A 14,690-nucleotide genomic window follows, 5' to 3' on the forward strand; every position below is an offset into this window, starting at 1 on the left:
TTTTAAAAGCGTCGTGTTCAGTGCACCAAGTCCATCCACCGTGCTGGGCGGCCGGCCGTCCTCTCTCTGGCTCTGGGATTTGCCGTCATCCCAAAGTGAAACTGTGTCCACTAGGCAGTCACTCCCCTTTCTCTCCAGTGACTATTGTTTTTAATTAGTTTTCTTTCTGTGAATGAGCAGATGATTGGGTCAGTGAAACGAATTTGGGGATATTTGCTAATATAATGGCAAACGCAGGACCCACTGGCAAAGGTATATAATTTGTTTTAAAAAGCTGAGTGGGCAAAATTCTGATTTCCAGTTGCCCGGGCACTTCAGCGCCCTTCTGGTAATGATCTTCCGTGGGCATGCCGTTGTACTGATAGAAATCACACCCGTGCATAAAGAGCTTAATTATACATAACTACATACCTAAGATGAGGTTCTACGTTTTTTTACTTATACTTTCTGATTTGCAAAAGGTGAGACACTTAATTCTGACTGATCCTAAAACCACAGTGTGTGGGTCCTCGGTGCCTGAGTCTCGCTGTGCGGGGCGCCGGATTAGGTGCAGACGGTAGGCAGCCCTCCCTGCCGCATCTGGGGGGTGTTTTCATTACGCCGGGATTCCAGTCTCGCCCGGCCCCTGCTGTGACCCCCACAGGCGGGCGCACAAAGGCTGATTGCGGGTTTCAGAGGTAATTGGGGTGGGGTGGGGGGCAAAAACTAGCCGGTCCTGTTGAGAATGACACTTCACGACACCCTCAACCCCACTGAGCCCAGTCATCTGAGCTACAATGAAATGGAAAGCAGCCCAAGTGGCGTGAGTGCCGACGTGCGCGCCGGGTGCTGTGCTGGGTGCTTCGCGTGCATCGTTCCCGTTAATCCTCACAGTCCCATGAGACAGGAATCCGTCCCCACCCTACGGATGGGGGAACGGGAGAGAGGCCCCAGGACTTCCCGGAGGCCGGCGGCCTGTCAGTCGTGGCCCAGGACCCCCAGCCCGCCGTCAGCGCCCGCCCCTGGCCCCCGACCTGCGCGCCTGCACCCCGGGCCCTGCGAGGCTGGGCCGGGCGCCGGCCGACGGCGGGCAGAGGTCTCCCCCTCGCGGCCCTCCAGCCCGGGAGAGGCAGGGGTCTTCCTTGGGCGGCGTCTGCGGGCGGGCTGGGGGAGGGGAAGGGACCCCGGCAGGGCTGCAGGGGCGGCGGGCATCCGTGCGCCCTCCGGTCCCGCGCCCCTCGGCCCCGGGCCTCGCAGCTGCTGCAGAGCCCGCCCCGCACCTCCCGGGAGTCCCCGCCCCGGGGAGTGGCAGCCCTCTGCGGGCGGAGGGGACAGCGGTGGCCGCAGGTGCGGGGCCCTCGGGCGGGAGTGGCCCTCCCCTCCTCCCAGGCCCCTGGTTCTCCCAAGCGCGGGAGACCTTTCTGGACAGGAAGGGGTGTCGGTGGGTTCTGCCGTGATGCTGCCAGGCACGGGCCGTGGCGATGCTGGGGATGCCGGAGGGGTGGACGTCTCAGCGGCACCCGGCCCACGCAGGCCCTGGGCTCCCGTCACCCTGGCGGCCCGGGGACCCCTCCCCACCCCCGCGCACGGCCATCCCAACGCGACCCGGACTGTGCTTGCAGATAGTTACTGTCATTTCCGCGAGTCAGATCCATGTTTCGGGAGCAGGCGCTGTGCATCTGTAGGTGGTACCCTTGTGGGTGACCTTGTGGCGCCCGAGCGCCGAACCTTCCTCAGATCAACAGGTAACGAGTTGTGCCGAATTACCCTCGGTCCAGTCTTGTTATTAACCTCCCCGGGATCTCCTCTGGAGGTTAGCAAACTTTACGACATTGCACTTGAAGCGCTTTATTTACCTCAAGTTACAAGAAAATATTCTCTTCATATTGAGGCATAGTCTTTATTTCAAAGTGGTGACATGATCTTCAGCATGCCTTCACAAGGTGATGCCATTCCACAATAATAACAGTTTGCAGCTGAGGAATAGGAAGGATTTGTTAGGACGTGTTTAAAGTCAGGTCATGCAAATTTAACAGCTGGAGACTGGATTTAGGACAGGCCTACAAGAATCCAGGTGAGATGGCCAGAGGTACCCTCACCCCCACCTGTCCTCTTACGGCCTAGTGTGCAGTTACACACGGTGCACGTCACACAGTGCACACCACACACAGTATAGCTACACCGGGAGTGCAGTCACACTGTGCAGCTACACGCAGGGGACGGTGGTGCACAATACACGCCCCACTTGGTCACTTACCCCAAGGCCACCACCGCAATCAGCATGACAAGGAAAAAAAAGGTGTTTTCAAATTAAATAACCTAAAGGCAACTGGAACTTAATAACCATTGGCTTGCTTTAATTTTCTGTTATTTCATTTTAATTATAGCCACTTGGTGCCAGTGACTATTTGGAACTGTCAAGGAATTTTGATACAGTATTTTTACGAAACATTCCACAATTTACACTGGCAAAGAGGACTCAGGCTCGAAGATTCATAACTCTCATTGATAGCCTCTACAATTTCAAGGTAAGGGTGGTGTTCATATTCTCAGAACTATACATTTTGGACTGTGGAGCTGTACTGCCTGGGCTGGAAACGCTGGTCTGCTGCCCCCTTCACTTCTCTGTGCCTCAGTCTCCTCATCTGCAAATCAGGGATAATGACAGTATTTACTTCAGAGAATTGTTGTGAGGACACAACTGCTAGTCCGTGCAAAGCACTGACACAATGCTGGGCGCCAGCCGTGTGCTGTGCAAGTACCAACAGTAAGGACAGCACAGTAACGCTGCCCTCGTGTTAGTGGTTACCTCCGTGCGTGGACGAGCCGTGTGCTCCGCCGATGATGCACGGCACGTGCCTGCCCAGGACTTAGGGCGTGGTAAGTATTTGCCTCCTGAGTAACCTGCTGGACTGATGAAACAGTGAATGATAAGCAAATGAATGACTAAAGGACCTTCCTGAGTATCGGCACTTTCTCTCCCTGCGATGCAGAAACCCCAGCAACAAGCCTTGTCCCGTCTTGTGTGTTTGGTTTTTTGGCCCACGTGTTTTAGCCTGAGTAGCAGAGGTGCCGCGCATTCATCATGCAGCGCAGCCTAGCAGCTAGGGCGGCCTGTGTGCCGGGCTGCGGGCCGGGCTGTCTGCCTCGAGGACCAGCTTACCTCCTGAGCTTCGGTTGCCTTCTGTAGAAAGAGCGGGTAATGGTGGCACTTACCTCCTACAGTGGTGGTGGGGAGGCTCGCAGACACCGTGTGGCACATAATCAGCTTCCAGGGAAGGTGAGCCACTGTTAGTAGTGTGTATCTGTAAATACAGCAAAAGTGTAAGTCCAACTTCAAATAAGTTGATTGAAAAATATTTTTCTATTGGATATAAATTTCTCCCTGTTCCTTGTACAGAATAGATCAGCGATTTCTAAAATCAGAAGGACTTTGAAGTACCAAAATCTGCTGGGTGGGAGAGGTGAGATTTCAACGCTCCATCCATTCAGAACTGTCACACTGCCTGGCCCAGGCCAAGGGCTGGGAATTCAGGGACAGGCTAGGCGTGGTGCCTGCCTTCATGGGGCTTGTGGTCTGGCGCCAGAGGACCATGAGTCTCATGGCCGCAGACCTGAATGTGGAGCCACGCTGTGGATGAGCTTTTGCAGAGATGGCAGTGTGGTGCTGGGGGTCTGGGGGAAGAGCAGACTGACCTCTGCTGAGGGACAGGGTCGGGGCGGACAAAGCGCAGTCTTGCTGAGGACTGACGGCAGCAGAATCATCTGGGCCAGTTAAGGTCCAGATTCTAGAGCCCAGGCCGCCCCCAGCCCAGCACGCGGGCCCTGGTCCTAGAGAATGAGGCCCGGCGCCCGCAGGTTCACGAGCTCCAGTGCTGCTCATGGACGCTGAGCCATGTGGCCGCGTGAAAACAGGTCCGCAGGGTGGGGCTTTGCAGCAAAAGCCCTGTGACCAGCCTGAGCACAGAGGGCGGCTGGCATGGCTCTGGCACGCTGCCAAGGGGACCCCACCTCCGTGCGCATGGGGCCAGCAGACACCCAGACGGGGGCATGGGAGAGGCAGGAGGCTGCGCCCGCCCGAGCTGGGGGACCACCTGGCCCAGTCCCACCCCAGTCCACTCTTTTACTTCCTCATTAAGACGAAGGAAGGCATATGTGGCGACGTGATGGAGCACCACACCTGATGTTTGCTTTACCAAATCACATCTAGAGCTTATACTCTTTTTGTAAACAGCGAAATTATCATCAGACATTGGGAGCATTAAATGGACATTATTCTAGAATGTATTCGTGAAAACTTGTGAAATAAAGTCATGTATTCATGTCACTTATGATTAAATAATTTATGAGAGGGGGAGGAAGGCCATTTGGATATGGAAAAACTAGTCTCAAATGTCAATACAGTATCTTAAAGTATTGGCATATTTATTTTAATAATGATTTTTAAAGGATAGCTTTGAATCCTGAAAAGAAACTCAGGACTCTGTAAACATCAAAAATATGTTTTGTATTTAAAGTAGTAGACATACAGTTCACGAAGATATAAAAGCTGTTTCCAATATATGGTCACGTACACACACTTGCTCAAACACTTATGTCCTCACGGAATATTGACATAAAGCTCAGTCTTTTTGCAGAGTGCCTCTGCAGGATGCTGACATAAATGTGGGTTCTGGAGACTTGGGGTGCAGTCCGAGCGGCAGAGCACCGAGCTCAGCGGTCACCACGTAGGCAGGGCAAGTCCTCTAGTGCATCTGGGAGCATGGCTGATGCCCACCGAGACGGCTCCAAACAGCCGGTGCGAATGCCAGCGTCAGGCTGTGAAGGAAAGCGCGCCGGACTTAGAATGGGCGCGTGGGCCGCCGTCGGGGGCTGAGTCCTCTCCAGGCCTGAGGTTGCCCGGCGAAACCTTAACTCCCTACCTCACATGAGCTGTGTGGGAAAGAACTATGCAGTTTCAAAATATCACTTTAAAGAGACACAACTCTTAGGAAAAATATGGATGTTTTAAAAGCAAAAATCTAAGCTACCTGTTATGACAATTTTATTTTGTGAGAGGTTTATTCTTGCTTTCAGCTTGTGAAACGGAAGGAGTCACACATTTACTCATCTTCCCTATTTCAGGTGCGCGTAATTTGCTCTGCACCGACTCCTATATCCAGCTTGTTTTTGCACCAACACCATGACAGTGAGCTGGAGCAAAGCAGAATACTGATGGATGATTTGGGGCTGAGCCAGGTAGGCCATATTAACATAATCTCTCATTATTATCAAACAGCCTAATTGGTTTGGTTTTATGCATGGCTGCGGTTTGAAGAAGAAATACGGTATATATTTAACCATCGATTTGCTTCCTTCTTCCAAAGCCAGACAGTAGACTCATTCTCAGTATCACTAAACGTAGAGAATTACAGGCTTAGGGTGGAAGAAATCTTCGTAGTTATTTTTGCATGTGACCAAACAAAGTCCAGAGGGGTGTATGAATGAGTCTGCGGTCCCACTACTGACTAATGGCAGGCCAGCGCTGGACCCAGGGCCCCGGCCTCTGGTGCTGGGCTCATTCCCCTACAGCGCTCTGCCTCTTCCAGATACTCTTCACATCTGCTGCGTTCGCAGAGCGCGAGATACAGGATCCCGAGCACGCGGGCCGGGGACTCCAGGAACACGGAGAGCCAGGCAAAGGCCTTGGCTTCAAAGGAAGTGCATGAGTCACCTTCCAGCCCCCGTTCTGTGAACATTTCTGGAGCCCCTGTGGGTGCTGGGCTCCGGGGGCCCAGCCCGGGCTGGCCCAGCTCTCCCACAGCCTGGGGCCTGCTGAGTCACACAGGCCGCGCGGAAGTGCCCTCGGATTTCCTTCTTCTGCGGGAGGCTCGCAGGGTGCGATGTAGCTGTAGACAGTTGAAACATTAATCACAAATGTAAAACCATCTCTAAACCCTCACTTCCGGAATGAAAGGCGCCCCATTCTTCCAAACAGGAGGTGAAAGGCCACCTGGAATGAAGAAACAGTTCCTTGTTAACCTGAGTAGAAATTGCATATTCTCAGGAGTTTAGGAAAATGAGGCCAAGAATTCTTTAAAAAGCAAACTTTGAAAATATGATTACATGTAGAAATAAATAGCTACTCATAAACCAATGTGCTGGGGCCTTCTGAAATGGTAGTTTCTCTAAGAGAATAATTATATCCAAATAATGTCTTTCAAATTTGGAGAAATACTCTTGAGGGGCTACATCATCTCAGTTTCTAAAGGCCTTTAAATCACTGGCTCTTAAATTTCTCCCCAAGGATTGGGTTTCAGATACAGGGCCAGTAAGTTCAGCACGTGGGGCTCATAATCAGGGCATGTGACCTCAAGGTCATGCAGTTATACGGTGGGTCAGTGGGGAACTCAGGAGTCCAGAACTTTCCTCTGAAAGAGCAGAATAGCAGACTCCTAAGGAAAGAGACAAAAATTCAATGTCCACCTACTGGCCCTAAGCCCACAATGGCATCTTCAGTCCCAGGCTGGTCACTGGCCTCACACAGGCCTCCCCACCGTAACCCTAGACGGCGGGCTATGTGTCTCAGCAGCTCAGGCCGACAGCAGCCCTGGCCTTCCCATGATAGGCCCTGGGCACAGTCTCCAGGCCCCCAGGAGACTCCCAGGCATCCGGTTTGCAAAGGCTCTTCAGAGACTTGTCCTCAGGCCCTCCCCCGGGGAATGCGGGTGGCCGTGTCCACCAAGATCCAGAGGGGGTGACAGCCTCTTCCTAGCTTGCCGGCACTGCTGTTTCAGGCCATCACTCATGCCTGGCATGCGCTTTGGAGAAAGAATCCCTCCTCTTCTGTAGGAACGCCCCTCCTTTAGGTTTTGCAGAGAACTTTCATCTGAGCAAAAATGTCCATATTTGGATTTGGGGGTATTGTGTTAGTTTTTTTTTTTTTTTTTAGATAATTATTTTTTATTGAAGGGTAGCTGACGCACAGTATTACATTACATTAGTTTCAGGTGTACAACACAGTGATAAAACATTTATATACATGACAATTCTAGGTTCCAGCTATCACCCTACCAAGCTGTTACAATATCTTGACTATATTCCTTATGCTATACATTACATCCCGGTTACTTATTTATTTTACCATTGGAAGTCTGTACTTTTTTTTTTTTTTTCCTTTTTTTTTTTTTTTGTGAGGGCATCTCTCATATTTATTGATCAAATGGTTGTTAACAACAATAAAATTCTATATAGGGGAGTCAATGCTCAATGCACAATCATTAATCCACCCCAAGCCTAATTTTCGTCAGTCTCCAATCTTCTGAGGCATAACAAACAAGTTCTTACATGGAGAACAAATTCTTACATAGTGAATAAGTTCTTACATGGTGAACAGTGCAAGGGCAGCCATCACAGAAACTTTCGGTTTTGCTCATGCATTATGAACTATAAACAGTTCAAATATGAATACTCATTTGGTTTTTATACTTGATTTATATGTGGATACCACATTTCTCTCTTTATTATTATTATTATTTTTAATAAAATGCTGAAGTGGTAGGTAGATACAAGATAAAGGTAGAAAACATAGTTTAGTGTTGTAAGAGAGCAAATGTAGATGATCAGGTGTGTGCCTGTAGACTATGTGTTAATCCAAGCTAGACCAGGGCAATAAAACATCCACGTATGCAGAAGATTTCTCTCAGAACAGGGGGGGTGAGGTTCTAAGCCTCACCTCTGCTGCTCCCCATTTTCTCACCAGATGGCCCCCCTGCGACTGTGCCTGTCTTAGGTTGTTCCTCCCTTGAGGAATCTTACCCGTCTCTGGCTAACCAGTCATCTTCCGGGGCCATACAGGGAAATGTGAAGTTGGTAAGTGAGAGGGAAGCCTTATTGTTTGAAAAGGTTAGCTTTTTACTTCTTTGCATATTTATGCCCTGTGGCTTCTATGCCCAGCATTTGTCTTGAGGTATCTTTACCACTTGGAAGAATTATGATACTTGGTAAATTTGATATGAGGCATGAATTCTATTTAAGAATTCGTTGTAATTAGGAAGGAAGAAGAAAAGCTATAGAAGTAGCAGGCGGGAGAAAACATGGGAAGATTGATTATTTCTTTGACATATCTTCTTGTAGAGTAACTTCAGCATGTATAGATTTTAAGCTACTACTTAAATTGCACACACACATTAACATAATAGGAGTATAGTTACATAACCAAAGCATACCTGTAATTACCAGCCATCTCCAGTGAAACCAAGAAAACCAGTTAGGCACCCTAGGCATTTGTGAAAACTTATCAATGATATGATGGTTATTGTCTAACTGAATTTGAATAGTTTGAGAAAAATCAGACAAATTAAAACAACCCATTCCTGGGCACTGTTCACATCCCATATGTTCTTTTAACAGTAAATAGTCTGTAGTTGTAAGATTTTGGAGCGCTACAATTTGCACTTCTCCTAATTCTTGGTTGAGTTCCAACAGTATAGATCCAGTCAAATTTGTTGTTTTACTGTATGCACAGGCCAGCTTAGATGTCTCCTTCCTCATTCCCATGGCAAGTCCAGGAGCTGGTGGGATGAGTGCATCTACAGCTGTAGCAGTGCGTGGATCTTTGTTGGGGTTTTTTGATGATCATCTTCTGGCATGAGTCTTCCAGAGAGTGCTGATGTTGGAAGTTCTCTTTCATATTGTATCTTAGTTCATTTTCGGGGTAGCCCAATTAGGCTTTGATCCTCTGTATAAACACAAACAGACCCTTTGCCTACACTTTTATATGCCCTTTATACCCTTGTGTAGAACTCATTGGAGGTTACCACACAAGAACTGCCCTTTTTTTTTTTGTTTTGTTTTGTTTTGTTTTTGGTATCACTAATCTACACTTACATGACGAATATTATGTTTACTAGGCTCTCCCCTATACCAGGTCTCCCCTATAAACCCCTTTACAGTCACTGTCCATCAGCATAGCAAAATGTTGTAGAATCACTACTTGCCTTCTCTGTGTTGTACAGCCCTCCCTTTTCTCCTACCCCCCCATGCATACTAATCTTAATACCCCCCTACTTCTCCGCCCCCCTTATCCCTCCCTACCCACCCATCCTCCCCAGTCCCTTTCCCTTTGGTACCTGTTAGTCCATTCTTGAGTTCTGTGATTCTGGTGCTGTTTTGTTCCTTCAGTTTTTCCTTTGTTCTTATATTCCACAGATAAGTGAAAACATTTGGTATTTCTCTTTCTCTGCTTGGCTTGGTTCACTTAGCATAATACCCTCCAGCTCCATCCATGTTGCTGCAAATGGTTGGATTTGCCCTTTTCTTATGGCTGAGTAGTATTCCATTGTGTATATGTACCACATCTTCTTTATCCATTCATCTATCGATGGACATTTAGGTTGCTTCCAATTCTTGGCTATTGTAAATAGTGCTGCGATAAACATAGGGGTGCACTGATCTTTCTCATACTTGATTGCTGCATTCTTAGGGTAAATTCCTAGTAGTGCAATTCCTGGGTCAAATGGTAAGTCTGTTTTGAGCATTTTGATGTACCTCCATACTGCTTTCCACAATGGTTGAACTACCTTACAGTCCCACCAGCAGTGTAGGAGGGTTCCCCTTTCTCCACAGCCTCGCCAACATTTGTTGTTGTTTGTCTTTTGGATGGCAGCCATCCTTACTGGTGTGAGGTGATACCTCATTGTAGTTTTAATTTGCATTTCTCTGATAATTAGCGATGTGGAGCATCTTTTCATGTGTCTGTTGGCCATCTGTATTTCTTTTTTGGAGAACTTTCTGTTCAGTTCCTCAGCCCATTTTTTAATTGGGTTATTTGTTTTTTGTTTGTTGAGGCGTGTGAGCTCTTTATATATTCTGGACGTCAAGCCTTTATCGGATGTGTCATTTTCAAATATATTCTCCCATACTGTAGGGATCCTTTTTGTTCTATTGATGGTGTCTTTTGCTGTACAGAAGCTTTTCAGCTTAATATAGTCCCACTTACTCATTTTTGCTGTTGTTTTCCTTGCCCGGGGAGATATGTTCAAGAAGAGGTCACTCATGTTTATGTCTAAGAGGTTTTTGCCTATGTTTTCTTCCAAGAGTTTAATGGTTTCATGACTTACATTCAGGTCTTTGATCCATTTTGAGTTTACTTTTGTATATGGGGTTAGACAATGGTCCAGTTTCATTCTCCTACATGTAGCTGTCCAGTTTTGCCAGCACCATCTGTTGAAGAGACTGTCATTTCGCCATTGTATGTCCATGGCTCTTTTATCAAATATTAATTGAACATATATGTCTGGGTTAGTGTCTGGATTCTCTAGTCTGTTCCATTGGTCTGTGGCTCTGCTCTTGTGCCAGTACCAAATTGTCTTGATTACTATGGCTTTATAGTAGAGCTTGAAGTTGGGGAGTGAGATCTCCCCTACTTTATTCTTCTTTCTCGGGATTGCTTTGGCTATTCGGGTTCTTTGGTGGTTCCTTATGAATTTTTGAATTATTTGTTCCAGTTCATTGAAGAATGTTGCTGGTAGTTTCATAGGGATTGCATCAAATCTGTATATTGCTTTGGGCAGAATGGCCATTTTGATGATATTAATTCTTCCTAGCCACGAGCATGGGATGAGTTTCCATCTGTTAGTGTCCCCTTTAATTTCTCTTAAGAGTGTCTTGTAGTTTTCAGGGTATAGGTCTTTCACTTCTTTGGTTAGGTTTATTCCTAGGTATTTTATTTTTTTTGATGCAATTGTGAATGGAGTTGTTTTCCTGATTTCTCTTTCTGTTGGTTCATTGTTAGTGTATAGGAAAGCCACAGATTTCTGTGTGTTGATTTTGTATCCTGCAACTTTGCTGTATTCTGATATCAGTTCTAGTAGTTTTGGGGTGGAGTCTTTAGGGTTTTTTATGTACAGTATCATGTCATCTGCAAATAGTGACAGTTTAAATTCTTCTTTACCAATCTGGATTCCTTGTATTTCTTTGTTTTGTCTGATTGCCGTGGCTAGGACCTCCAGTACTATGTTAAATAACAGTGGAGAGAGTGGGCATCCCTGTCTAGTTCCCGATCTCAGAAGAAATGCTTTCAGCTACTCGCTGTTCAATATAATGTTGGCTGTGGGTTTATCATAGATGGCCTTTATTATGTTGAGGTACTTGCCCTCTATTCCCATTTTGCTAAGAGTTTTTATCATGAATGGATGTTGAACTTTGTCAAATGCTTTCTCAGCATCTATGGAGATGATCATGTGGTGTTTGTCTTTCTTTTTGTTGATGTGGTGGATGATGTTGATGGACTTTCGAATGTTGTACCATCCTTGCATCCCTGGGATGAATCCCACTTGGTCATGGTGTATGATCCTTTTGATGTATTTTTGAATTCGGTTTGCTAATATTTTGTTGAGTATTTTTGCATCTACGTTCATCAGGGATATTGGTCTGTAGTTTTCTTTTTTGGTGGGGTCTTTGCCTGGTTTTGGTATTAGGGTGATGTCAGCTTCATAGAATGAGTTTGGGAGTATCCCCTCCTCCTCTATTTTTTGGAAAACTTTAAGGAGAATGGGTATTATGTCTTCCCTGTATGTCTGATAAAATTCCGAGGTAAATCCATCTGGCCCGGGGTTTTTGTTCTTTGGTAGTTTTTTGATTACCGCTTCAATTTCGTTGCTGGTAATTGGTCTGTTTAGATTTTCTGTTCCTTTCTGGGTCAATCTTGGAAGGTTGTATTTTTCTAGGAAGTTGTCCATTTCTCCTAGGTTTCCCAGCTTGTTAGCATATAGGTTTTCATAGTATTCTCTAATAATTCTTTGTATTTCTGTGGGGTCCGTCGTTTTTTTTTCCTTTCTCGTTTCTGATACTGTTGATTTGTGTTGACTCTCTTTTCTTCTAAATAAGTCTGGCTAGAGGCTTATCTATTTTGTTTATTTTCTCGAAGAACCAGCTCTTGGTTTCATTGATTTTTGCTATTGTTTTATTCTTCTCAATTTTATTTATTTCTTCTCTGATCTTTATTATGTCCCTCCTTCTGCTGACCTTAGGCCTCATCTGTTCTTCTTTTTCCAATTTCGATAATTGTGACATTAGACCATTCATTTGGGATTGCTCTTTCTTTTTTAAATATGCTGGGATTGTATATATACTTTCCTCTTAAGACTGCTTTTGCTGTGTCCCACAGAAGTTGGGGCTTAGTGTTGTTGTTGTCATTTGTTTCCATATATTGCTGGATCTCCATTTTGATTTTGTCATTGATCCATTGATTATTTAGGAGCGTGTTGTTAAGCCTCCATGTGTTTGTGAGCCTCTTTGCTTTCTTTGTACAGTTTATTTCTAGTTTTATGCCTTTGTGGTCTGAAAAGTTGGTTGGTAGGATTTCAATCTTTTGGAATTTTCTGAGGCTCTTTTTGTGGCCTAGTATGTGGTCTATTCTGGAGAATGTTCCATGTGCACTTGAGAAGAATGTATATCCCGCTGCTTTTGGATGTAGAGTTCTATAGATGTCTATTAGGTCCATCTGCTCTACTGTGTTGTTCAGTGCTTCCATGTCCTTACTTCTTTTCTGCCCGGTGGATCTATCCTTTGGGGTGAGTGGTGTGTTGAAGTCTCCTAGAATGAATGCATTGCAGTCTATATCCCCCTTTAGTTCTGTTAGTATTTGTTTCACATATGCTGGTGCTCCTGTGTTGGGTGCATATATATTTAGAATGGTTATATCCTCTTGTTGGACTGAGCCCTTTATCATTATGTAGTGTCCTTCTTTATCTCTTGTTACTTTCTTTGTTTTGAAGTCTATTTTGTCTGATATTAGTACTGCAACCCCTGCTTTCTTCTCGCTGTTGTTTGCTTGAAATATGTTTTTCCATCCCTTGACTTTTAGTCTGTACATGTCTTTGGGTTTGAGGTGAGTTTCTTGTAAGCAGCATATAGATGGGTCTTGCTTTTTTGTCCATTCTATTACTCTGTGTCTTTTGATTGGTGCATTCAGCCCATTAACATTTAGGGTGACTATTGAAAGATATGTCCTTATTGCCATTGCAGGCTTTAAATTCGTGGTTACCAAAGGTTCAAGGTTAGCCTCTTTAGTATCTTACTGCCTAACTTAGCTCGCTTATTGAGCTGTTATATACACTGTCTGGAGATTCTTTTCTTCTCTCCCTTCTTGTTCCTCCTCCTCGATTCTTCATATGTTGGGTGTTTTGTGCTGTGCTCCTTCTAGGAGTGCTCCCATCTAGAGCAGTCCCTGTAAGATGTTCTGTAGAGGTGGTTTGTGGAAAGCAAATTCCCTCAGCTTTTGTTTGTCTGGGAATTGTTTAATCCCACTGTCATATTTGAATGATAGTCGTGCTGGGTACAGTATCCTTGGTTCAAGGCCCTTCTGTTTCATTGTATTAAATATATCATGCCATTCTCTTCTGGCCTGTAGGGTTTCTGTTGAGAAATCTGATTTTAGCCTGATGGGTTTTCCTTTATAGGTGAACTTTTTCTCTCTAGCTGCCTTTAACACTCTTTCCTTGTCCTTGATCTTTGCCATTTTAATTATTATGTGTCTTGGTGTTGTCCTCCTTGGATCCTTTCTGTTGGGGGTTCTGTGTATTTCCGTGGTCTGTTCGATTATTTCCTCCCCCAGTTTGGGGAAGTTTTCAGCAATTATTTCTTCTAAGATACTTTCCATCTCTTTTCCTCTCTCTTCTTCTTCTGGGACCCCTATAATACGGATATTGTTCCTTTTGGATTGGTCACACAGTTCTCTTAATATTGTTTCATTCCTGGAGATCCTTTTGTCTCTCTCTATGTCAGCTTCTATGCGTTCCTGTTCTCTGGTTTCAATTCCATCAATGGCCTCTTGCATCCTATCCATTCTGCTTATAAACCCTTCCAGAGTTTGTTTCATTTCTGCGATCTCCTTTCTGGCATCTGTGATCTCCTTCCGGACTTCATCCCATCTCTCTTGCGTATTTCTCTGCATCTCTGTCAGCATGTTTATGATTCTTATTTTGAATTCTTTGTCAGGAAGACTGCTTAGGTCTGCCTCCTTCTCTGGTGTTGTCTCTGTGATCTTTGTCTGCCTGTAGCTTTGCCTTTTCATGGTGATAGGAATAGTCTGCAGAACTGGGACAAGTGACGGCTGGAAGGACTTCCCTTCTTGTTGGTTTGTGGCCCTCCTCTCCTGGGAGAACAGCGGCCTCTAGTGGCTTGTGCTGCGCAGCTGCGCGCAGACAGGGTTTCTGCTTCCTGCCCGGCTGCTATGGAGTTAATCTCCGCTGTTGCTGTGGGCGTGGCCTGGCTCGGGCAGCTGCTCCAAAATGGTGGAGTCGCGTTGGGGCAGGAGCTGCTGGGAGGCTATTTATCTCCGTAAGGGGCCTCCCTGCTCCCTGCAGCCCAGGGGTTAGGGTGCCCAGAGGTCCCGGATTCCCTACCTCTGGATTAAGTGACCTGCCCTGCCCCTTTAAGACTTCCAAAAAGCACCCGCCAAAACAAAACAACGACCACCAAAAAAAAAAAAGAAAGAAAGAAAAAAGGGCGCTCGCTTTTCTGGTGTCCTCCTGCGCCAGGCCTCCGGTGCCCGCTCACTGTTCTTGCTGCCCTTTTTACCTAGTATCCAGGGCCCCCTGGGCACGCACTGTGTCTGCGCTCTGGCCCAGATGGCGGGAGCTGGGTGCTCGGCAGTCCTGGGCTCCGTCTCCCTCCCGCTCTGCCTGCTCTTCTCCCGCCGGGAGCTGGGGGGAGGGGCGCTCGGCTCC

At 46.4% G+C, this 14,690-nt stretch overlaps 1 protein-coding gene across 1 annotated transcript in view; it reads left to right on the forward strand.

Annotated features, from left to right (window-relative positions):
• Positions 1–14,690, forward strand: part of AFG1L (AFG1 like ATPase) — a 158,650-nt gene that overhangs the window by 140,770 nt on the left and 3,190 nt on the right. Inside the window, exons 11-12 of the mRNA XM_036902913.2 lie at positions 2,367–2,507; positions 5,104–5,217. Coding sequence (XP_036758808.2) covers positions 2,367–2,507; positions 5,104–5,217 — 255 coding nt within the window. The remainder of the gene's footprint in view (positions 1–2,366; positions 2,508–5,103; positions 5,218–14,690) is intronic.

The sequence above is a fragment of the Manis pentadactyla genome, chromosome 12, assembly GCF_030020395.1.
Source record: "Manis pentadactyla isolate mManPen7 chromosome 12, mManPen7.hap1, whole genome shotgun sequence".
NCBI classification, from domain to species: domain Eukaryota; kingdom Metazoa; phylum Chordata; class Mammalia; order Pholidota; family Manidae; genus Manis; species Manis pentadactyla.